The following is a 26,059-nucleotide window of genomic DNA, read 5'->3' as shown; positions in this document are numbered from 1 at the left end:
TTTTCTATTTTGTCATTCTAGTTTAGATATAAGACATTGGTTTTAAGGTTGGGAATAGTAAGAGGTATGCAATTTAAGCAGATTATAAATAAATATTTTTTTTAAAAGAATGTATAAATTATTATTTATGCACCTGTGTCCTACACGTTTGTGTGCAACAACATTTCACTCAAAATAATGTAAAAAATCACTGTGATATACTGCCAAAAACAAACCTACCGAAAAAGTATTTCTTTAAAAATTCACGTTTACGGTTTCCCGCATAAGTTTGCTCGCAGTGACAAGAAGCAGACGCGGCTATGCGCAGTCTGCATCCGAGTGGCCCGGCGTTACTAGCCGACCACCTCACACGCCAGGAGGATGACCCGCCGGAAACAACCTACCCTGCCTCCCCAGGTCTGTGGACCTTATCTGACTGACTGGTGAGCCGGGCCAATCGCGTGCCCATTTCCTCGTTTTCGCTAGCCAATCACTTGGCCGGGATTTGTACACATAATTTACGGCGCAATCACGGTAGATTGAGCCGACAGAGCCCCATAGAAATTTGACAGCTTCACAGGTGAGACAACCGTCCAGAGGCTGTTTCACTTTACATTTCAGTTTTTTCCCCCGGAAAACTATTCACTGTGAGCCTGGGGTTGCCACAGTCAAAAAACAGCCTTTCGAAGTCTATTCATTCCGGCAGCATGAGCAAAAAGAAAAAGGACTGGAAGACTGAAAAAGGTAAGGCTTGTTTTTGGGGGGAATGAGGCTATCATCATTTCCATGGCAGACAGCGTGAATTCTAACCATGCCAGACTGACAGCCAGTCTCCCTGTTTTCTCCGTAGCACTGCTAGGCTACTTACTCTCCAGACGCTTCGGTAATCCCATACGGTGACTGGACAGATGTTAAAATCATGTTGCGAGTCTGTTTGGCTGCCGTGATGCATGTTTGACATTCGCAACAACACTGTTCACATAGTGCCCCTTGCCTGCTCATTAGCCTGCATTTAAGGTGCTCACCGATTTTTGCCGAGTCCTTATGTGCCTCGCAGACTAGCCTGCTCCCAACATATCCCACCTTCCACCTGTGTGATACACCAACAGTATCTTACTGAGTTGCAAAGAACCTTTCTCTGCAACTAAATATTCCTGTAGCCAGACAGCAGTCATCTCAATAAAACAAAGCAGCGGAGTGTATAATAGATTAAAACCTGGTTATTTCTGATTTACTGGAGGACAAATATAGACTGTTTCTTTGTTTCAAACCCACAGCGAACGTTGCATATAATGCATGAAACTCGTCTGTTTGACTCTCAAGCGCTTTGGGTGTCAGAGACATGTACAGGATAGACCTGCTGTGCGCAAAATGGAAAGCAAATACATATAAAACCCATCTGTAGTTATTATGTGATAACAGGTCATTCATTTCTTGACACAGTGGAGCCCTTTCATGCTAGATGTTTTCACTTTCCATAGCGGGAACTGCGCAGGTGTAATTAATCACATTAATTAGTAATGGCTCCGATCCATTAATGCCACCTTATCCATTTATGTCACTGAGTGAGCAAGCACAATACCGGAGCCTTGAAACTAGGGAACCCTGTTGGAATGCAACCTTCACCAATGATATTTATTACACCTGTGTCCTTTCCCACTTTGACATGTCAAACTGTCATGTTATGAGAAAAGGTGTACATCGTACCAATTTCGGTCTAAGACCTTAGTAACAGAAAGAGGGCTGTAGTTGATTATGTGATTAAACTGTATTCCTCATTATATCATACTGGCTGAGGTGGACTACTGGTTCTGATAAATTTTCAGCCGTGACCTCTGTTCAGCAGGGATGTGGCCTCTATTAATAACTGAAACAAAGATTGTTTGTAGTCATTGGTGCCATTGTTGGCGGGTTATTAATTTGGATTTCATGGTGGTTAATTTTTTGGTGTGAAATGCTACAGTTGATTCAGTGTCTTGTCATCAAGCTCGCTGACTCATGACTTATTTTTCTGGAATGTACGGGAAACTTTTTATAATAGTTATTAAAATTCTCTGAGCAGAGTTAATAATTAATCTTAGCCAACCATTTCAAGCTTTAGCAGGTAGCAGCACAGAATGAACATTAAAGTAAATCAGATTTCATATTCCAAACATGTACCGCTCTCGCTCAAATTGCTTTAAGAGGAGATCAAGGCAACTCCAAACTGGAAAGAAATTCTAAAACTTAAGGAATTGAATATGATTATGTTTTTAAATAGTGATTTGGCCAAAGGCTAGTCTGTAGGGTGAAAGTGATGTATGTAGTACCACCAAGGATAGATTATTGTAAGTCATATTGGCACCTGTGGTTTGTTCTTTGGTGAAATCGGCCTTATTTCAAAACGGACAAAAACATGCAGAAATTTACCAGGATGTAGAGGGATCTGAAGTTGGAGAGCTTTCCTTAACAGGAACTAAATAAGGATAAAACAAGTATTATAATAGTTAAAAGAAGATTCCATAAAATCATATCTTATGTGACAGACAGTCACCTCTCCTTTCGTTTTGTAGAATGTTTTGAGTATAATTTGGTTCAGGGTTGTCTGTAGCATTACGGTGACTGCGCTTCCCATCCAGAATTCGAGTACAGAAAAATCATATGGGACTTGCCATCAGTGATGTGGTGGTTCCATTACACAACCTTGTATGTAGACACCTATATGTTATAAAGCACATTTTGAGCCCATCCACCTCTCATAGCAGCTAAGCTAAGCTTGGCGATTTTTCAATGTCTAAAAGTTCAGCAGAGTAACAAAGCGCTTTAGTGTAGTCCAGAGAGCTTTGCTGTGTTCAACCTCAGAAATGCCTTTTTATTCATCCATGTAGAATAAAAGCTGCCTTGGGAATGACAGGAATGGTCAAGAAGGAGAGAAAATACTTAAGGGATTGAATGGATACCCCCCACTGCAAAAATACCTTTTGATGTAATAACCTACTGTGGGATGTTGCCAAAAGATGGAAGGAACCTTGTATTTTTTACCAAACTATAGTCGGCCCCTACTGCCTGAATATTTTAGGCTTTCATTTGTGTTAGAGCCAAGTCTCTTAAATCAGAGTCCCCCTAAGAAAAACACTGCAGAGTTCCTGTGATGTAGGGTATTGTTTTATGCTAAGCATCAAAGTGTAAACCTCAACATGTTGTTGTAAAATCTTACTCTGCTTTTGTGTGGTTTCAGATCACATTCAGTATACTTAAACTGTTCTAGAAGAGGATGTTTCAATTGACCATTGACCTACACTGTGTACTCTGGGTATTATGTGCCGAAGATTTCACAGTGAAGCGCATAATTAGGATGACGCTTGTTTTGCAGAACAGCCCAGTGCTGTTTGGAGAAAGAGTAGCAAGCTGAGGATCCTTGCAGTCAATGGCGATGAAGATCGTGAGAGAATTTTCCGTCTATAGTTCTATTTTCTTTATCTACGCAGGTCACACTCACATGTCACTCACTATAAACAATAGTTCACTTGCTATTTCTAGGATAGCTGTGAAGATATTGATAAGCTAGATAGCCATAGCAAACACCCTATGTCTCTGTGTCTCATGGTCAGTTAGTCTCTCTTAGTAGGAAAGAAGTAATTGGGATATAAAACGTGAATTAGGTAAAATGTGAGTTAGAGTTTAGGATTAGGTACCAAATAGAATCTTCACACATGTATGGATGTGGTTTAGTCCCATGAAGAATAACCTTATTAGGAGATGTACTGAGTATGACGTAGTCATAGGGTTAAATATGGTCACCAGGAAGGAAACCTTCAGATTTGGGGTGGATTTGGGGTTGGAATTTGTTGTTAAACTAAACCAAACCAAACAAATTAACAACAAGAAGTACTTACCATACAGGTGTAGGTGTAGGTTGTCATGAAAAAAGTGAGATTCCCCATGTTCAGCACTAGAAAAGGTACAGTACAACAGTGGGTCACCACTATGCGAGTTCAACAACAGCTCATTTAAGTTCTTAGCACATTATTGATAATAAAGTCACATTAAACTTAGTGCTGCAGCAGATCAGTACAGAGCTTTAACAAGGTAGGACAAACAGTTCAGAGTGCAATGAAGCTTAGGTAACATGGTGAAATACTGTTGTGCAGTGGTTCTCAGCTGAGAGTCATGGAGGCACAAGAGTATGCACATTTTCATTCTAGCCAATCCAAACAACAGTCAGTTTCACTCATTAACAACCACAGCCAAAGATGAGGACCTAATGTGCGAAATCAGTAGGCGGCGTCTGATTGGATTGAAAACTTGCATTGTTTTGGGTCTCCATGGCAAATGGCTGAGAACTGTGATGATGTTAGCAGGGTAGACCAACATTCAATCGCAGTACTTGTGTTCTTGGATGGCAAGCAGCTACGTTACTGAAGTGTGTTTGAGCAATACTCAGAATCCCTTCTGGCTGCAGGGTGCTATTTTATTGCTGATCCTCTACTTTGACCATGGAAACCAAAAGAGAATTTTAATACATGAAGCAGTATTACATTTTCAAAGATCAGATTTATCGAGGATCACATTTTTCATAAAGTAAATTTAGCAAACCAGGGAGGGGTTGAGCAGAAGTAGTGAGGAGCAGGAGATGACTGATGATGATGATGATGATGATGATGATGATGATGGCAGTACCAAGTTGAGTAGTGGTGGAGGAGTCTGGTTTGGGGCAAAATAAAAAAATTAAAATAAAGGAAGAGCACTGGGAGACAGTTTGGTGTGACATCAAGAGAATAAAAACAGATCAATCAATTAATGGAGATTTAAGTAAAAGTTTGTGACCTTCACTGGAAATTAATGTTACACTTGGTTTTACCAGTCTATGCCATTACCAAGTTTATTTCCCTCTTTCTTATATTTTTTATTCTTCAACATAGTGTACCAGCGTTATTTTTTGCTAAAATTTATGGTTACTTCCCTCCACAGAGAGACTGCTCCGTATAGATCGGGAGGAGAGACGCAAGGAGTATCGTCGTCAAGATTTTATATCTCTGGACAAGATTCCAACCTGGAGAGAGGAAATCAGAGGTGAGGGAGACAGCTTATTGTTTTAGTGTGTAGTGTTTACATTACAATTTTGTGTTTCATCCTAAGTATTTTGCCCATTCGTGTGCATTTAGCCACGCTTTCTTACCGTGTGAAATTTCCAGGCTCTGGTCTATGGAAGTAGAAGTAGAAGTAATGGAGATAGGTAAAAGTGTTCTGTGTCAGAGAGGCTTATATTAATTTCAGATCTGGCTTAAATAGATGTGAGGTGATTCTCCTAGTTGCATGGGAAATGAGGCAATGAACACAGAAGAAAGGAGGTAGAGAAGTGTCACAAGACAGCATAAACCCCATATAAACCTAAATAAGAGCTGCACATGTCTACTAGATATCTTTGTCATAAAATTCTGTAGACTGGCAGACACAATATACCGTGTAGTAATTTAAAAAAACATTGAATTCAGAAAAAAATTAAATAGCCTTCAAAACAAACCTAACCTTGTTTTTTTTTCTTGCAGTTATTCTGCAGAAAAAAACACTACTTTCTATTATGTTTACATCCCCTAGCTTTCTAATCATATATCAAGGACATTAGTAAGATTATGTAGATTAATATCACTCATGAGACCTACAAGACCTAAAAATGTTTAAAATTCTCTTTTGCCTTCCATTGTCAAAGTACAGAATTGGCAATACAAGAACCCCCCTGAAATGTCAAAGATGAAAATAGAATTAACATATCTTTGCAATGAATTTTCTTTCTTAGTAAGATAATAGTAAAATATCAACTCAGAAACACTATTGATAGATTTGTATGAAAATACAGAGAAAGCACTATAATTCGGCACATATGGGAGTTTTTTCACCTTTTTGCAGGTAAATGCCTAATGTTGGTAGTACTTTTCTAAAGTTGCAACCAGGTTTTAGTCTATTGACATTAAAATTCAGTAGAAATAACAAATTATTATTGATGTTGAACTTTGATAAGAAAGATTTTAAGAAATATAATATGGATGATGGGGAAAAGTTGAATTAAATGCAAGTGTTATTATAAAAGAGGCATTTAACAAAAACAAAAAAAAAGTCTTAAAACAGTAACCAAAATCCATTAAGAAAACCCTGAAGAACCTACTTAAGTAAAGCTTTGTTACTGTTACTTGTCAGCCGACACTAACAGAGCTTTAGAACAGTCAAACAGTCACAAACCAATGAAGACTCGTAGGTTGTAGGTTACAGTATGTTGGGGAAGGTTAGTTTCAAAAGTGTAATTACTTATTACTTAATAATCTAAATCATAACATGGAGTAAAATCTCAAAGTTACTCTTATTAAAAAGTAAGTTGTTTAAGCACTTTCACAATACTCACCTTAGGAACACCCAGTAACATTATGGCTTATGCAGTACTAGTATTAAGCAAATCTAATTTACAAAGTACTGGATTGCATTTTTTTTCACGCCAAAGTATGTTTTTTGGCATGAGATTTTGCAGGATTTTTGCATATTTCTCACATTAAATAACTTTTTTCAATAAGAAATAAAAGGATTATTAATGTTACTAAAAGGGAGCAATAATTGAAAGACTCACATAAAGTTATTAGTGTAGTTAGCTTAAAATGTAATATGAGAACTCTGATGTATACCTAATGTGCACGTAGATCATGTATAAAAAAATTGAGAAGCTCACAAGAGCTTCAAACAAACCGTAGTTTATGGTTGTGGTAATTTGTCTGATTCTGACATAAAACCAGCAAAGGCTACAATTAGTTTTCAGTGATGTGAGGTAGAATGGCAAATTGTTTACGAGTGCTTGGTGATGACATCTGCTGTAGTATTTTTCTCTACATTAAATTAAATGAGGTATAATAACTTTATATGGCAGCTGGGGAGGCTCCTAGCTTACATTCATCTTGGCTCAACGTTTAGAGGAAGCGTACTCTACAAAAAAGTCGTGACTAAACTTGTCTGGCTTGTTATCCACTTACTAGCTAATAAAATTTTAACTTGCATTGCAACACACAATTTGAATTTTTATCACTATATCATAGAAGGAAGATACAAATATAAACAACCACTTAAGAGTATGCAAATTTAAATTCACAGTATCCATGCAAAACATTGACTGGGCTCTTCACAGTACAGTAGGTACAGTATTATCTACATTTATTATTTCAAATGGATTTCTGTTAAGTATTTCTATGTAGGAAACTGGAATATTGGATGAGGTCATTCTAAAAGTCTTTATGTCCATCATCATCATCATCATCATCATCATCATCATCATCATCATTATCACATTTAACTGAATATTTTGTCTTTTCAAGTACATGTGTGAACCTTTCATGAACCCACTTTGTGTCTACTCAAAGGAACAAATACTCTGTATATTTATTAAGCATATGTTTATGTTGTTCTTGAATTAATGCAACCAAAGTCAAAGTTATTATTTTCTTTTTCAGCCAATGACAAAGAGAAAGGGAAGGAGCTGACAGGTGGAGGAGGGCCGAGTGATAAAGTATCTCTCTACAAAGGAGATATTACCGTCTTGGAGGTGGATGCCATTGTCAATGCTGGTAAGGATTCTGCCCTTTATCCTCTGAGAGCTGTTGGATGTGTTTGCTGGTCCAAGGCAGCTGAGTTGTTGAATTGTTCTTGGCTGCCCTCTATTGGTAAGAATCAGAAAGTGCTGGTTCATGAGGCATTTCAAAGGGGATGAGCGTGATTGAGATAAATATTAAACTTTACATGTGTTCTTGTTGATCTGACTTCCCGTCGACTGAAATCCAGTAAATGTTTATATTTTGTTCTGGAATTTTTCTCACTTCACTTTTTAAAGGTGTTTGAAATTCCAGCTCTTTCTCCTACCTGCCCTTTATCCTTTGGGAGTTCTTGGATGAACCTTGTGTGTCACTTGTATCAGTGAAACACAAGGGTAATGACTGAATTAAATTGGATTTGGTTTACAGTTCTATTCATCTCATTTGCCACCAATGTGGAATGTGTGTGCTGTATAATGATTAGTGGTCACATATCAAATGCTGCTGTTTTGGAAAACTTTTCCAAAGATCTGTTATAGTGAGTAAAAGGGAGGATGTAGACAGGGTTAGCAGAAATGCCTTTTCAGAGATTTGTGCTACTGTTATGTAATTTTCTGCAGTCTGCTCTCAACCTACACACATAGTCAGAGGTGCTAAAAGATTGCTCTACCTGTTGCTTCTGCAGCTAATGCTTGGGACCATTTTACAGCTATTGTATAGAGTTGACAATCCAACACCAGAGCTGTATATTAGCAGTATATTAACACGGTATACTTGTGCTTTCTGCAGTTGTGTCTCACAACGTTTCCTTCCTCATGCAGTGTTTGAAAACACACACGCACACACATACATTACAGTCTACTAAGCAGTGTGCATCTTGTGTGAAATTAAGGCTCTATAATTTATGCAAGATTAATAGATGTGAAAAACAGACTGCTCTGTTGGATAAGGCTAATGAATTTAATCTATTATGTAAATACCCCTCCTGCTGAGGACAGGGTGACATGACATTCTGAATCATTGCCAGTATCATGTAAAAGATAAAGATGGGGTTTAGTACACCTAACAGACACCTGACAAACACCTAAATGTCATGGCAATTGTCTTGCTTTGTCAACATTTTGACCTTTTATAAATGGAGCACTTATAGCGATTATTTTGCAATTTAAGTAGTTTGTTGTTTCTACTGAGTTTTGTAATAGCTGCTACATGTCTGAATTGTGTCGTTGTGTGCCATTTAAATATATATGTATGCTCTAAACAGATAGAGACTAAGTTACTGTTTGTATTTTATTTATAACAAAGAGTCTGTGAGAGCACATACTGGTGTTATAGTATGTATTCCTGTTTGATATAGACTGACAAGCATGAAACCCTCTTTGATTGCACTTTTCCCCCATCTTATTGCAGAAATATATTAATTCCGTGTCCATTTCCAAGTCAGCATTTTATACAAATCAAGGTTAAGGCAGTGAGTATGGTAAGCAGTGTTTCTATTAAGTGATTAGAGAAATAGGTCATATGAGAATGTAAATTAGGTTCAGGAGGGAATATTGCAGGTTTTTGCTTAAACTGTTGAATACTATTGTAGTAAATGCAGGCAGTTTACTTCAGCAGTCAATTCTGCCAGATGTCCAGGCTCTGATTGAGCTACATATTAGGCAGGAGGCAATTTGTTCTGTTTAGCAGGCTGTCAGAGGGTCTAAAAGGTTGAAAGAACTGCTGAAGCCTTTTATAATTTTCAGAAGGTCTCAGCAGTTGGCTCACTGCTACTCTATTCACACTGCAAGGCTAGTTGTCTTTGTTGTTGGACTGATAAGAACATATAGTGGTGAACTTTGTTGTCCAGTGCTGTGACAGCTCTGTTAAACAACAGTAGTATGATATTAATGTAAATTTTAACGATGATCCAGGCCATTTTGTTTTTACTTCATTGGTAACAAAAGACTTTGATTTTACAGAATGGCACTATGTTATATGAATTGTGGTTACAAATTATTTATTTGTTAAATAGGCTGGACATGCTATGACTGTAGTGGCTCTTGTCCAAACTGTAGTGAGTAACACAGTTCTGAGCTGCATGTGAACAAACATGGCGGATGTTGGGCAATGGGCATTGATAAGATCTTTGGATAGTTTGCTCAACTTCTTTCCTTTCATCTATTCACTACTTCCAATCTCTAGCCTGCAGTACTTCCATTTTCTCATGCTGTTTTTCATTTATTCTTGGCAACAGGAGACTGCTGTGTATGAAGTGTGGGACTTTTTGTGGACTGTGAGAGTATTAGTCTTAAGCTTAATAAACTTTCAGAATGTCTTTTTCTCATGAGTCAAACATGAAGTGCAGGGATACCAGTTATGCATATCGTAGGTAAATGTGAAGGTTAGTGTGTAAAATGAATGGAAACTTTGAAGGACTGTCGTCCACTCTGTACATATCTAGACTACTTATTGTATCCTTTTGTTTGTTCAGTGGACATGAATTGAAGAACAACCACAGGAGCAGGTTACTGGTACAATCCTGTGCTGCAGAGTTTGGACTGTTTGGTCCGCCACTTGAACTACGTAATTCATCCTAATAATAAATAGTGATTCTGTAATGTGAGACAGAATATTGAAAATTTTGTGATGATGAAATTATGACACAGCTTAATTGTTGTTTTCTTATCTTTAGGACTGCACTAGCATTGTTTTCCAAATGCAACTGTAGCTCATTGGAATGCACATTGACTCCAAAATGTCACCTCTTCAGGAAATAAGAAAAGCTGCAGTGTTTCTGCTTGTTTGCAGCTGACGTGTTTATTATTTTTTTTGTTTTTCACATAACATTTGGAATATATTTCATAAGACAAAGGCACATTGAAAATGTGTGCAACGAGGTTTTGTCATGACAGCAGCAGTATGTGGGTTGCAAAGGAGAAATGTCTTTAATTTTAGGGAACATGGGCCAGCTTGGTGCTGTTCTTGTGGTGACTTCCTTTAGCTTTTAGAGGGTGTCAAGTTGCTTTATGTCCTCCATTAAAGTTTAATTATTAGGCTCATTGAGTTTTTAATTCTTCCTCAATTCTGTATGGCCGAAGGTTGGACAGGAGGTGCTCAAACTGTCACCTGGGTGAGAGCCTGGAGAGAGCAGGACAGGAGGGGCTGTGGTGACAATTGGTAAACTGCATCATGAGTATGTGGCTTGGGCTGCAGCATCTAGCCCAAGCAGATGGTCTAACTCAGCCTGCTGTTTAGAAGGAGCTCGCATTGGTCTGCCACTTCTCTGCATAAAATGTTAGACCCACCACGCTCATGCTCCATGTCTGCCTACTGTTTTTAAAGGATGAAAGCAACAGTAAACAAGCAACTCTTCTGTCCTAGGTATTGATTCCAGAAGTATGGAAGACTTTCTGCCCAGTTTGTTGCATAGGGTGCATTTTTCTCTTTCGTATAATAGCTGTAGTATGTTCAGTATGCAAGTGACGATGCTGTGTTCTGTAATTTTGACAAATACCCAGCAATTTACCTGATTGCAAATTCATTGACTCTAGTATCCCATGTCTTTGGCATATATCTTTGGATTGGTACCGGACAATGATGGATGGAAAGAGCAGACTATCACCGTTAATCAAGACATGTTTTATAGAAAATTGCAGGGTTCACTAAAGGTTGAAAGGACATTAAAACTGGCTTTTAAATTTAATGCATGTCATTACTGTTGCTTTTACATGGCAAACACAAGATAATGTCTTCCATTTTTCACTTTGACTTTGTGCCTGGAGTTCATACGAGTGTCACCATCCCTCTTAGATCAGAATGAGGTCATAAAGATAGCAGTGAGAAGTGGAGAGGACTTCTCTTATCATGATGACTGTGGTAATTATGCAGAGGGGTTGACTCCTAATCCATTACCCGCTGTAAACCTTTCCCATCTTTCTGTATTAGATCATTTTTTACAGGAGCCAATTTAGTGTGCACAGGGAATCTGGTGATGAACACTATAAAGAACCTGAAGGGGTTGAGATGAGTGTGAGAAAGGCAATTGGTATTCAGTTGAATGGAGTCACTTGTGCTGCAGTCATCACAGGTTTGATGCGTTTGGTGACCCTCAGAGGGCAGAATACCATGATCCAGTAGAGACTGACTTTTTTTAATTTTTTGATATGCAGTCTATTCAAACAGTGTTTGGCTATGGGGTTGCCCGGCACACAGGCAGCATTTTTTACCTTCATGGTCATTCATGCATAATGTACGGGACAGAAGGCTACATGCCCTGGCGTAGTCAATACTGATTAGAATACAGTGTTGTTTTGTGTTCAGAACAAGGTAGCATGTAAAGGCAGAACTGTTTTTAAAAAAAATTTTTTTTAATGTGTTATGGATAATGTCCATCATCATAAAATTCAAAATTAAATCCTGACCAATTTATTAGGCATTTCATGGACTGAAGCTTTCCCATGTGTTATGCCAGGTGAGTGTTAAAGAAAACAAAATTGGTTTCTATCTTCTTTTCAGTGTGTTTAATTATTTGTGTAAATGAAACCAGAACATGACATGGAATTTGTTATTACGTTGTTTGAGATAAAATTTAAATAAGAAGAAAAAATGGAAAAATAATAACATTACTCATGAGTTATAAAAAACAACAGTACAAGCTGAGGGTTACTTTTGTTATGGTGTGAGGGAAGTATGAGGTGGTTCTGGTTAATCTGTACCCTTTTATTGAAAACCTCAGTAGTTGTGGCAGCACAGCAACAGTGCAGGATAGTGGTGTGTAATGTCCAGAGAATATTATGTGGTTCTCTGAGTCCCAGGCCTTAATGGAGAGCACTGCCTTATTTATAAGGGAATGACTCTCTGAGTGCTTTAGTAATATTTTAGCCTGCAAAGCAGAAGGCTTTCCAGAATGAAAAGTAGATGTGGCATTTTGATTTTTCTTGCTGAGCCTTTGGTCTATAGACAGACTCTAAAAAGACAGATTTTTCATTGTCACTCTTCCCAACTTCAGGGTGCTTTTAAAGGTCTAGTTGTAATATATGACAACATATTCTCCTTTTCTACTTTGTGAAAGTCAATACTCTCTTGTGAAATTGATTTGCTGTCCATATTCTTGTTTAAGGGCATCTGTTGAAAATAATGTAGGGACATTACTTTTAAGAAACGGGGACATTTTAAAATTATTACTGAATAAGTTGTCTCACCAATAAGCCCATACTGGCTAATACCAGACTGTGGCATGACATACCAAGGAATGGTGTCAAATTTACAATTTACTTTTTACTTTCTAATTTCCCTTAGTGATTGATAAAGCCTATGGCTTTTGTTTTTGCCTACTACTGTTTGGGGATCTTGTCAGCATAGACTCTTCATTAGATTTTCTGTCAGGTCGTGGAGGTGCTGCACAACACACTCAGCCCCTGGTGAGTCTGGCTCAATGGGTCTGTCTGTCTCTCTGCAGATTCCACAACCTCCCTTAGCGATGCAGCCATGCTCCAAGCAATATGACTGCAATTCAGGGTCTCTCACTCCCTTTGACTATGCTGCCAGTTGTGCATACATGCAAGTATGCACTGACACTGATATACATACACACACACAGCGTACATTAGAAACCATGACATAGGACTGGTAACTTCTTGAGCAAACTTGTGATTGTTGCACTGTCACACCAAGAATGAAAATCAATGCCCCTGGCTGAGAGAACTTGCTGCTCTGTTGAACAGTGAAATGACTCCAGTGAGTGGGTTGCATTGGGTCCTGCACTAAAAGGTCCAGTTAATCGTATCAGCTCTGAGAGAGATACAGCACAAAGACAGAGTTTTCCCTGCCTTCAGGGTGTAAATCTGAACTGAGGTGACAAACCAGCTGGAGAGCTTCCCCTTCTGATTTCGGCTCAATTTCTCCACTCCCAGTGTCCAGATTGTGAGCAGCCTTGCAGCCTGTCTCAGTGTTTGGTCAGCGTCAAAGTTATTCACCTAATCTCCTTGGTCTATGTAGTACCAACATGACCAAATAGACTTTGAAAAAATGTCCCAGATTGCTTGGACTGCTAATGGTCTACGACTGTAGTATTTGGGAGAATGAGCCCCCCCTTCCCTCACAGTCACACATTTTGTGACCCAGCTGACACCCTCACTCTCTCTCCAACACTCACACTTGAAAACATAAACACCATATATACACACACACACACACACACACACACACACACACACACACACACACACACACAAAGCGGTGTTTAGGCCATGACTGTGTCTTTGGAGACAGTTGCCATTGTTTATGAAGAGGCTGTCATTCAGGTCTGGTCCTCACTTGTCTCCCTGGTTGAAAAAATCGTAAGTTATTGTTCTCAAGGTCAGAGTGTCGCTGTTTGCATCCCTGTTTTTCTTCCTGCCCCCTTCCTCTCACCTCTGTTTCACCCCCCCCAGTCCTGAACCAAACATTTCAAAACAACCTTCCTTATGCTGCACACACGCCAGATCCCATCCATCAGGCCTGTGAGTAATTGAGAGGGTATTCAGATGGGAACATTGGGAAAGAGTCTCTCACCACCTTCTGCTTATCTCTTCCTTTGTCCCACATAACTGTAGAGGTCGTTTATAGAATATGGAAAGGAAAATAAGTAGTTAAAAACAAATATAATAATTATTTTTATTTATAGAAGATTTACCCTCACAGGTATTTTAGTTGTTTAAGGTAAGTCATAACCCAAAAAAAGTCTTTTTTTTTTTTTTTAGAAAGACAAAACAACATATTGGTTTTTGAGTGGGATTGTGGTTGCAAAATGAATCATGTCCTACCCCTACACATACAGTATGAGAAGGCTTGCTTGTGCATGTTGTATGTGTGTGTGGTAAGGGGTACGATCCTCTCAAGCAGATGAATAAAATGTTTTGTAGCAGTATAAAGCAGGCAGCTTTCATTTAACAGGTAACATAGCACGCAGGCTACCAGATGGATTCAGTGCTCATAAAGCTTATGTATCTATTGACCTGTAGGGGTCACTGTGGCTCCACCTAAGTATCACTGACGTCTCTGATAGCGGAGTAAGTTTGAGTATTGGGATGACTGAGCTGGTTCAACATTTCAGATGGATAAACCCCCTTTTATCTGCTTACACTTCAAAGATATTTCTATATAACTATTTGAGGTGACAACTGGAAACTCCTAGGCATCTTATAGATTTTCAGTACCTGCCTCTCCAGTAGCCTAGAAAAATGTCCAATAATGTGATGATTTTGGAACAAAATGAAACCGTTTAAAAACAAAACAAAACAGAGTTGCTGATTTTGGAGCTCAAGGTTTCAGATGTTACAGTATTATTAGCATAGAAGAAGTGAGAGTGTGGCTGTGTGCTTCTTGTATAGCTGGAGATGTTGAGATATAGCAAGTGTGCAGTTGTGTAGTTGTATGCACAAAAGAGGGAATGAGTTCTTTTATCTGCAAGAGAATGTGGGGAGTGAAGTACGGGTGAAAGGAGAGGGTTGGAGAAATCAACCCCTGACGGCTGACTGTGTTTCTGCATAATCCCTAGGCCGTGTGCTCTGCATGGTCGTCGGCAGGCGATTCACTGGTCTCACAATACCCCACTTTGGAGACCAGTTCATTTGCCCTGCTTGTGTTGCCCCAATGTTTACTTCAGTTCCCTCATTTCAGTTTCAAATTGTCTCCATTTATCTCTAGTCCTCCAAATACTGTAAACTTTTGCAGAAACAAACAAATGCAAGCCCTGTACACCGAGAGCCTAGAAAAGTGTGAACCTTAGCAGAAATACTGATGAGCTGCTCTGTTAAGGGCCTGCAGTGGCAAGGTTTTCTATAATGGCTTCCTATGTATAACGGCTAGGTAATGGTAATGATGCAGGTAATGAGTAACATAATGATACAAGAAAGTAAAGGAATGGAAGCACACACACACATTTTGGCGAGGGCATTTTCTTTGAGGGATGTAAATTTCTTTCACCAGGCTCTCCATTTGATAATTTTATGCTTTAGCTTCATAGTACCCATTTCTTCAGAGGGGATGCAGTGGTTAAATGAATTCATACTTCTGGAATGTGTAGTTGTGTTGTAGCAGAAAAAAAAAAAAATACATTGCAGCATTACTGTGACTAAGTCTCTGTCAAAAATTCACCTGGAACATCAGTGCTTTATGGAGATATGAAATTGCTTCAACCCCACAATTTTTCTGTTTGCTAAACAGGAAAGTCACTCCATGTATGAAGGCCCCTAAGCAACTGAAATGAAAGACTGTGATGTTTGCTGAGTAGCTTTAAATGAGAATACAATTCCTATAACCCAGGGCAGTTCATTCAATATTGGTGAACATGTTCAAGTTTGTCTCAAAGCTGCGGAACCAGGGGCCATGTTCATAAAACTAGCTCGCAACTGGCCGCTTTGAATGCATTTTGAAATAACTAATGTTTCTCTCCTAGTTTTAAAAGTTTTATTTAAGAGTAATTCTCAAAGGAATATGATGCTGTTATATTTCCAGAAGCTTATTCATAAGTCTTTCTAAGTCGAAGGTTTGCTTCTAACTAAGCAATTAGGGAATAAACACTAAGAGGAGATGCCATTTCACTTCTAAACTACAAAATATTTCTCTCAAAGAATTTTGAAGAGCGTTAGCTGGAAGTACTCAAGCATGTAGTTAACGTTTTGGCAGTATATGTACCAACAATCATGATGCTCAAAAGCCTTAAGTTGATGTGGTTAACCGGAAAGAATCATGCCATATTAGTGTTTATTTTCTGAAATCCAAGATTCAAGTGTTTTATAAATCTAAATTAAACAAAACGTTCAGTTAGCAACAGTGCATCTTTTCTTCCGGTGTTTTTTAGATTTTAAGTAGCTTTAACAGTTTAGTGTTCATTGAAAGAATCATCTTTTGTGTTACAGGCAATTTTGTTATTTAAACTGTAAAACATAGTTAATCACATAGTAATTATGGATGCAAATAGATAGAGTGTAGGTTATCATCTGTCACCTGTATCTTATATCACACTGACTCATATCAATTCCTACTTTTATGGTTGTCATACAACAACAAACAGCTGCATATGTTCACTAAAACGTCATTTCCAGAATCAGGAAAATGGTAAATTGACCCCTTTTCATCACCGCTACTACTACTGCCACTAGTGCCGCCATCACTGAAAAGATTTTTTTTTTAGTGATAAGTTTTCAGAAATATATTCTTGTGTGTATGGTTATTTATTTATTTATTTATTTATTTATTTTTAAATTTTGCAGTAGGTATTTTACTTACTATCCTAATCTTACACGGTAATTGTTTTTGAAAAATTTAGTGAGAAACAAGTTATACCTTTTCCTCAGAAAATATCCTTTATATATATTGTCCTTTTTATCCCTTTATAATATATATTGAAAATTATGCATATCTAAAAGTATATTGAAATTGAAATTAAATTGAATTTAAATTTTGCAGTAGGTATTTTACTTACTATCCTAATCTTACAGGGTAATTGTTTTTGAAAAATTTAGTGAGAAACAAGTTATACCTTTTCCTCAGAAAATATCCTTTATATATATTGTCCTTTTTATCCCTTATAATATATATTGAAAATTATGCATATCTAAAAGTATATTGAAATTGATTTTCTTGTAGGTTAGCTGTGCATGAATAATCAATAACTATTAAAAATATTTAGATGGAGAGAAATCATAATTATTTTAATAGTAATATTTGTATTTGTATTTTTTAAAATTTACTTTATCTCCATATCACAGTTTATAACCTGCCTTTTCTGCCAAACATAGTGTTAAAACATTTCAAACATTAGGTAATCTTTTTGAGGCTATAATCTGTCTATAAATTTGACAGATTGGCTATATATAATAGGAATTTAGAACAGACATAAAGCTGGACAAACTGTAGGTGTCTGTTGCTTGACATAATATATTGCCAGACAGCCATCATCTGTTAAAATGCAAAGCCTATTGTACTGTAGAAGTTTACAAACACCAAATATTTTTAGACTGCTTTACACCCAAATAATGTTTTATAGCAGCACTAGCAGTACGGAACCAGAAAACATACACATTATCCTAGAAAATCACCCTAAGGTACCATCAGAGAGAGCTTTTCCATCTTCTATAATGAACCTGGTTCATAACAACAGCAGCCTTTCCTAGATTGAAATAATGAAGGTATAAATTCAAAACAACATAACTTTTGAAACCTTGCAAAAGTACAATAAATGTGGGAAGAAAGTTTGTTTCAATGCTTTTTGGGAAACAATCAGCTAGTTGACAGTGACAAAAGGCTCCTAACTGTAATGGTCCTGACCTTAAAGAACACTGCTGAATGCTCATTAATAGAAATTAGACTGTCCCAAGTAAAACATGCTGATAGTTGGTGGTTTTTATACCTACATGTATATGTATACTAAAGAACTAAACAATTTTTGATCTAATCTTAATTTCTGCAAGTACTGTGGATCCTCATAAGAAATGATGAGTTACAGAAATAGAACAGTAATCTTACTTTTGCTGTGGCACTGCAATTTGTATTGTCTCTACCATAACTCTGAAACACGCAGTTATGTTATGATGTAAGAGATCTGGTATGTTGCAATATTTCAATGTGATGAACTGACCTGTGATGATATTCTAATTGAACATGCTCTATCTATTGTGCAGTTATAATAAAGATGCTCTGGGCAGATGTACAGACTGACAAATGTACTCTCTGAGTCTACGTGTCTGAACAGTTGGTGCCCTTATGTATGGTAATGAAGCACTGACTGGACATCCTGATGAAATGCGTTTCTCTTCTGTTGACACAAGTGATTGTGTGGTTACTGTAGGGCTTAGGGAATGTGGACTCATTATAGACCAAGACGTTGGTTCAGCGAAATGGTAATTGAAACAAGGCAAGGTTCTGTTGGCTATGATGAACGGTAAGCTGTATGTGAAATGTCTGGGAGATATGATTCTATTAGGCATGATGGAGTTATTATTTTGACAGGTCTTACAGCTTACAAGTCAGTGTTTGATGTAACTACCCTGCAAACAATGAGTACTAATGAACTCCATTAATTTTCCAAAACCAGAACACATTTGGGCTCATTTATGAAAAAATGATCTCAACACTGTTAATTGTATTACGGAAGGTACTGCATACTGTAGGCTTTTATTTCTTCAGTTGTTCATTTAAGACAGTAATTAGGGTAACAAGGCCTTGCATACTGAGACAATTCAGTCAGATTTTTGACATGTCATACTGTGTTACAAACTCCCTAGATGAACAGATTGATTTTAGGTTGACCAAGATGTTAGATTGGATTTTAACAACAGACTATTGCATAGCAAGGATTTTTGATAAGAGTGGAGAACAAAAGGAGACTGAGAGGAGAATGCTTATGCCTTGAGTTCCAGTGAGTGAAGAGGTGGTTAATGCAGCAGGGTTCAGAGGGTTGCTTATATAGAGTAGTTATAGACAAGCTGATGATTTGTTGCGATGTACAGGGGGAGAGCATTGAGACCTGACTTGGAGATTGTCTGACCTCAAACAAACTGCATTTGTTTAACCTTGCTCAGCTGTGAAGCTATAATGGGATGATGGCTTCTGCCATTAGCATGATGAAATGGACAAATAAGTGACTTTAGTGAAACCCACTCAAGTAAGGGGCTGCAATTTGGTTGGCCTTTGATGCTTCAGTTGGCTATGGAAACAATTTAATCTCTTTAATAGAATCTTAGTGCCCTCCCCCCTAAAACCCATGCACAAACAAAGCAGATTAAGGTTCCCAATAAGGTGAAGCCTACGCAGTCTTTGTGATGGACCAGATTTCCCAATACTGTGGGTGGTATTGGGGTTTTTGTCTAGCGTGTGTAGACACTGGTTAGAGACACCCTCAGCACAACACCAATGCTCCAGTTATGCTCCATTATACTTAAATGACTTTATTCAATTTATTTAAGCACTCTTATGACCTGGACCTCTTTTGCGGGGGAGACCCCACCAGGGCGACAACAGCACATTACGTATTACATTAAGTTATGGAAAGAACGATCAATTGATATACGAGAAGAACAAAAGTCTGGGTAAAAGATTGATAGGAAGATAGATAGGACACGAAATGCATAAAACAAGAAATAGATTCATACACAGATAAAATTAGACATATTACCTTGTCTGCAGAGCAATGAAATTTACCTGTACTATAAGCTATATCTAGGTTACTGCATTATAATGTTGTGCTTCAGCATGATGGTGAAGCTAATTATATCTTGAGTGGCTGAAACTCAGGTTGTTGTAAATAGACAGCTCTTAAGCAGATTCTACACAGTCCTGCCTTTTTGATATGAGCATTAAGGCAGTGATCTGCCATCCTCTTTTTCTTGCCTCTCCTGCCATGAGCAGGTGTAGATTGATTTTGTGACAACATAATTTGCTGTGGATGAATGTGGAAGAGGCAAAAGTAGAGTAGAGGAGAAAATCTTGAGTTGTCATCAGAGTTATTTATTTATTTATTTATTTTTTGTTGTGGGTTGTGCCCCTTACACAAACATGAAGACAGGGTGCAAAGACACTTTATATTTATAGGTATTCTTTGAAAAGCTGCCAGGTGAAGGGAAAGAATAGAAAGGAAGAGAGATAGGAGGAAGTTATAACAGGCAGAAGACTCAGAAGAGAATACTGTGTACTCTCAGGAGATTTAATTTCCCATGTTCCCTGGATAATCAGGCACCACATGGCCATCCTCCAGCCACCACAGTCCATCAGGGGTTGTCCTGTGTTGTTGATGCCACACATCACATTACAGTTGATATACAGTAGATGCGTTTATCATGAGTGTGTGTCTTTAATGAGGGGTGGAAAAGATGGAATGGAACAAGTCAGCTTCATACTGTATGTATGTCCAAAGGCTTTATTTATTTATTTATTAATTAATTTATATATTATATATAAATTCTACACAGTAGAATATATATATATATATATATATATATATATATATATATATATATATATATATATATATATATATATATGCATGTTAAGCCTCTCCCTTTTTCCTTGTCTTCCCTACCTTAATTATATTCTCTGAGTCATGGCTAAAATGCCTTGTTGTCAAGCCTAAACAGAAAATGACAAAGCAATGTTATTATTTTAACATTTAACTTCATGATATAGGCTATTGCCTCTTCAGTAAACATTTTTGTTGGATCTCTGCTCTAATGAGCTTCCTTGTTTGTCTCTGCTGTTTCAAGTGTGACTTCACTGCGTATGTCTATTGTAGATAACTGTAGCTCAAGGGAGTTGCAGGGTTGAGAGGGTGACATATGGGCTCCTGCATAAAAGGATGGAATGCATTACAAAACATTGAATTCAGTGTCTAACTGTTTGAATGGCTATAGTTTTTGAATACATTTAACACCAACAGCCTCATTTTTTTAATGCAAGATAAGTACAATAAGGTATTATTGACGACGTTATTGCTGGCACTCAGCTCTTTCCACATGTATAGCTGTAGGTTCGGACATGGGCATTTAATTAGTCATACACTTAGTCATTACTACATTCACAATCCACACTACACCAAAATATAATTCCACTAAGACTACAAAAACAACTTATCACAGGGAGAGTATGTCATAACCCTTGGAGTACAGTTCCATGTAATCATAGCAAAAAGCAATTACTTCACCTCACTTTTAAATATATTTTACTACTGACTGTAGGCTCTATTGATCTTGCTAGTTGTCATCTCACTGCGCTCTCTCAATTACTCATGAATTGCAAATTGAAATATAACAGTTGAAATAACACAAAACATAGGGTAAAACATTCTACCTATCTTGTGTTTAGCAAAATAACTTTTCAGAGCTTACCATCTGATGCAAGGCACTGCACATAGTTACAGAGCAGGTAAACATATTTAGGAGGGTATATCAAACTTGACTGCCCCTTGAGCTTGAATATTTCAAATTACTTACTCTGACATCTCCGCTCCCTCTCTTCCTTTATCCGTCTCGAGTTGATCCCTTTGTTCACGAAGAGAACAACATGTCACATACTGTAAGGCTCTGCAAAACAGAAGATAATATCAATGTGTGCTACTTAGAAAATCATAGTGCCATAAATCATTATAAAGGTTACTGAAGTAATGGAGTCATCACATTTCAAGAGCTGCTTCCTACTGTAGTTATATTGGCCAGTTGTGTAGCACAATGCTCAAGCACTAAGTTTCCAGTTTACAATCTTAATATGTCCAGCAGAATAGCACTGCAGTAGCGCTAATTTGGCAGAATTTTTTGTATTTTATTGAATTATATTGAGGTGCATTTTAATATCATGTTCACTAATCCATGTAAATGGTTAAAACACTAGAAAAACTTCTCAATATAATGCAATGCAACAGTACCACAAACTATACGGTTGGGGAAAAAAACAGCCATAGAGTTAAATCAGCACCTCTCTGACACATTGTCAACAACTGACCATTGAGTTTCACAAAGGTTTTATTGCACGCCTATTGTATAGGACTGTGTTACATTGTTTAGAAGTACCTAATAAAATAGTGTAGTAACTCTGTGTATATACCCCAGCATTTCCTAACTCAGCTTTGTGGCCTTCAGGATACAATGTCTAAAATAGGTGACCAGATAAATCACTCAATATTTAATTTCACTGCAGAATCGGAAGGGCTATGTGGACATAGTAACCTTTCAAAATTGATTTTGTAAGTGTTTTATGTTACACGGGAACAATAATATGTTAACAGAGTGAAATCCTAAAAACAGCATCACACAGTGATTTCCATTCAGAAGACAACTCAATTAACTTTTGTCCAATTAATGCTGCCTGTGCTCCTGAAATTAATGAAGAGGCATGTCAGAGCAGACCAGCAAGATGGAAGAAGACGCAGAAGGTCAAGCAGTATTTTCATTGATGATTTTATCCTGCGTGATGCTTTGTCCAGCCTAAGTATGAAATTTTTGATTACTTGTGGGCAGGACACATTGAAAGGGAATCTAAAATGAAGCGAGGTCAAAATGCCTATGATACAATAAAGTAGCCATGTCGTAGATTTCGGTTAATCTCTTTTCATATGTGCTTCTATTTCTGTGACATGTATCAATCCACACTGACTCTGAAAGACACATACACGATGAATTGTAAGCAAAGAGGCAGATTAAACTTAAAGGTCTCATATTTTAAGACTTATACTTATATCTATACAGTATATGTGTGTTTATTAAACACTTCTGTGATTGTGTCAACAAAAAAAAAGTGTTGATTTGATTTGTACCTCACTTTTCTGAGGGCCTCCCTCTATCCCAGCCACACATGGTCATATTTTGCTGCTAGGTGGATGTAACCGGCCATTATTTATGTGCAAATGCTCTGATTGGCTAAGCAGAGATCAACTCCCGTTGGCCTGCATACCGCAGCTAAAACACTGGTGGTACCTAAAATGACCAATAGTGCCAAAATGGCGATTCCTTGCTCTTCAACACAACTGTCAACAAAACTTTCTGTACTTAACTTACATTTACCAAAACAAGTTTGTTTATACGGCATCTTGTTATGTGGGAGCTAGAGGAATGGCAGTTGTAAGCGACTTCATATTTTCACAGCTTTTATTTTACACCTCTGAGTGTAAAAACACAGGTAAAACACAATTGGAACCCATTTTCAAAATATGGGACCTTTAACTTCCAAATAGAGGAGACTAACAGTATAAGGGAAACAGAGATGAGATTAATATATAACTTAAAAACAAACACCACTTATTTTTACCAGTATTAAATCATAACTTTTACCTGTTCATATGCTATCCACAGTTTGCCTGAGGCAGCTGATAGTTCTATAGACTCTTCTGTGAGATACTGTTACTCGATTTTCCAGTATAAAAATTCAAATTTCTGGGTTTCATGTCCTGGGATGCTACAACTTTTAAGCATTTTGCTGATATTGTAAATTCTTAAAAAAAAATTCCCGTCAGAAGCTAGGTTTGACTGACTTGTGGGCCACCCCCCAAATGAGAGGCTTGGCATTGGGTGCCTTAAACTCTGTTTGTGATGAAATAGACCTGAAGTGGTGAAATACAACAGTCAGAGTTGAGACGTAAGTGGAAATGGTCACCTGGCAGAAGATTGATGTGATTCAAAACACTGAGTAAAGTCCAGCATCCCTTTTTGGGCAAGTCAGCACAGCCTGGATTCAAATTGTGATTGTAAGTTAGAGTTGCGGGATGCGGTCATTAAGGTCAGAGAGGAGCAGGGCACCATCATTTTGGAGCAGTTACTGTAATGCCTGCTGCTATCCATTATAAGTAAGTAAATAGGTTTTGTATTCTAACTGTCTTGGAACAGACCTTCTCCCTGGAAGAAGCAAGATATAAACAAAAAAATAAACCATGCCCAACAGAGAGGGGGAAAAATTCTATTTACTCATCATCAGACTATTTGGCACCCCAAAAAGGAGATTTTTTTTTTGTGCTGTTTTGTTAGATATGTGTGAGTTGGCATCAAATTGTCAATCATTTTTTACTGTAACTTTTTCAAGCTGTCCAAACACACCCAGTCACACTTTGTTGTGGCGACCAGGGAGATCTTGTGTTTGTCCCAAAAAACATGTGCCTATGTTTCAGGTTTGGAAGTGCTAAGAAGCCAAATAAAGCAGCATAGCACGAGGAGTGCATTGCCTCCCTCTGAGTGCTTCATTATGGTAAACTAGGTTTAGGCCTTCACTCTAAACACCAGCTGGTGTCTCAATCACAACCGTCTGCTATGGTATGTCAACATTTCTTCAAAACTTGAGACACCACCATTGACAATACTGACAACATTCCTCATCTTGTTAAAGCCTCTATCAACTCAATTACTCCTGAATTGTGAAGGCACTTATTTTGTATACAATTTAAAACAAGCTGTAGCTCGGTCCAGTTTCAGTTGATATCCCTCATTTATTCTTTTTTTTTTTTTTTTTTTTTTTGTCAGTTAAGGTCAGACCGACATTTGTTTGTGCCTTGCATGCTACAACGCTGTCAACATTAGTCCATATGCTTTTATTTGACCCAGAGCTATGGAACCTCAGGCAGTCATGGAATGAGCAATGATGAAAGAAGTCATCTGATGTTGATCTGCTGAGTACAGTAGTGCTGTTGTTGGACTGAAACCCGTTCTCCATCTTTTATCCTGCTTTTCTTGGAGGCTCCCATGATGATGGTTGAAATCCTACGGAATTTTGATAGTTGCTAACTTTGGTGATAGTGTTATAATGTTTGGTAATTTTCAATTAAATGTTTCTCATCAAAACTTTCTCAAACGTTTCAGCTAAACTACTGGGGTGTATATTTCCCTTTTGTTTTCTTTATTAAAGGAAAGAGGAATGTTTTAAGAGGTAAATCAGTGTTACGCATACTAGTAGCCTAGATGGAATTTTGTTTTCACTTTTACCCCATCTGTCAAACCTGTGTTTGCTCCTCTCCTCTGTGTAGAATCTACTAAGATCCTTGTCCTTGTCTGAGACATGCTCTTCTTTCAAAGTAGGGTGTTAGGTGTGATGAGGGCCAAGATACATGTGAACACCTTGTTTTTCAGACTCATTCCCGAGCGCCTTAAACCAGAGAATTGATGGAGAGGTCTTGAAAACCTGTGTGCTTGAAAATTAATCATCATAAAAGACAACAAGCCTGTGCTTTACACTGTCAAATGGTGCATGGGACAATGCACTACTCCTGCCTGCATTCTTTGGCTGTGTGTTTCATTCAAGTCCTTTCCTTTCCCACGGCAAAGCATTTGTAAAAACAGCTTTGTTGGTTAAAAGTAATGTTAAAAATCAGAACAAAGGAATATGCTGGCATCTTACACCAATAGTTACCCATTCCAAGAAGCACACATTGAAATATGCCCACACAATATTGTGTGCGTAGGCAAACATCAGGGTCAGGTCTGGGCTTCATAAGGTAAGTGCACTCAATTGCAATTAGCGGTAAACATATTCTTCCGTGCACTTATCCTTTGATTGCATTGTTATTGCACAAAGGCAGGATAGATGACTGTATATTTGGCGCTGTGTACTTTTTCAATTAGCAAAGTTTTCTGGGTCTATGGCTGTGTGTCCCGTGGGCACAGTACGTGAAGCAGACCTCCGGAAAAGAGAAAAAGCTAGGTTTCAATTCATTAACAATTAGCTGAACTAAAAAAACATTGGATGTTACAAATGGAGATTGGATAGTACAAATGGAGGATTTTGTGGTTTTCCCCAGTCTTTTTAGTACCAAATTCACCATCTCACTGTATAACCAGCTTTCAGCTCTGAATAATTTAATATACAGACTTGTCCTTCAAGAGACTGCAGTGAACTGGCAAATCTGACAGTTTTTTGACAAATGTGACATAATTATTTCACCTTCCAGAGCATGGGAAGCAAAAAGCATTCAGTATTAAGCAATTTCAGTGGTGGCAGTGCTAATAAAACAATTTGTTGGAGTATTGGTGGAGCTACAGGAGGTGTTAACCATTCATTTTTACATTTATGACTGTGAGGCAGTGTCCTCCCAGTAAGAGCCACAG

At 37.8% G+C, this 26,059-nt stretch overlaps 2 protein-coding genes across 5 annotated transcripts in view; one reads left to right on the top strand and one right to left on the bottom strand.

The window, feature by feature from the left end:
• tasp1 (taspase, threonine aspartase, 1) overlaps positions 1–286 on the bottom strand; it is a 45,059-nt gene extending 44,773 nt beyond the window's left edge. Inside the window, exon 1 of the mRNA XM_040139246.1 lies at positions 220–286. The gene's annotated coding sequence lies outside the window, so the exon portion shown is untranslated. The remainder of the gene's footprint in view (positions 1–219) is intronic.
• A 187-nt stretch (positions 287–473) lies between these two features.
• macrod2 (mono-ADP ribosylhydrolase 2) overlaps positions 474–26,059 on the top strand; it is a 393,753-nt gene continuing 368,167 nt past the window's right edge. For 2 of the 4 annotated variants that reach the window (XM_040139127.1, XM_040139125.1), the window contains exons 1-3: positions 477–723; positions 4,930–5,031; positions 7,446–7,559. In XM_040139127.1, coding sequence (XP_039995061.1) covers positions 687–723; positions 4,930–5,031; positions 7,446–7,559 — 253 coding nt within the window. In that variant the 5' untranslated portion in view covers positions 477–686. Of the gene's footprint in view, positions 724–4,929; positions 5,032–7,445; positions 7,560–26,059 lie in introns of all 4 variants that reach the window. The other 2 variants (XM_040139126.1, XM_040139128.1) reach the window with 2 other exon arrangements.

The sequence above is a fragment of the Xiphias gladius genome, chromosome 11 (genome assembly GCF_016859285.1).
Source record: "Xiphias gladius isolate SHS-SW01 ecotype Sanya breed wild chromosome 11, ASM1685928v1, whole genome shotgun sequence".
NCBI classification, from domain to species: Eukaryota; Metazoa; Chordata; class Actinopteri; order Istiophoriformes; family Xiphiidae; genus Xiphias; species Xiphias gladius.
The sequence above is the reverse complement of the archived record's forward strand: the minus strand, read 5'-3'. Positions and strand labels throughout refer to the sequence as shown.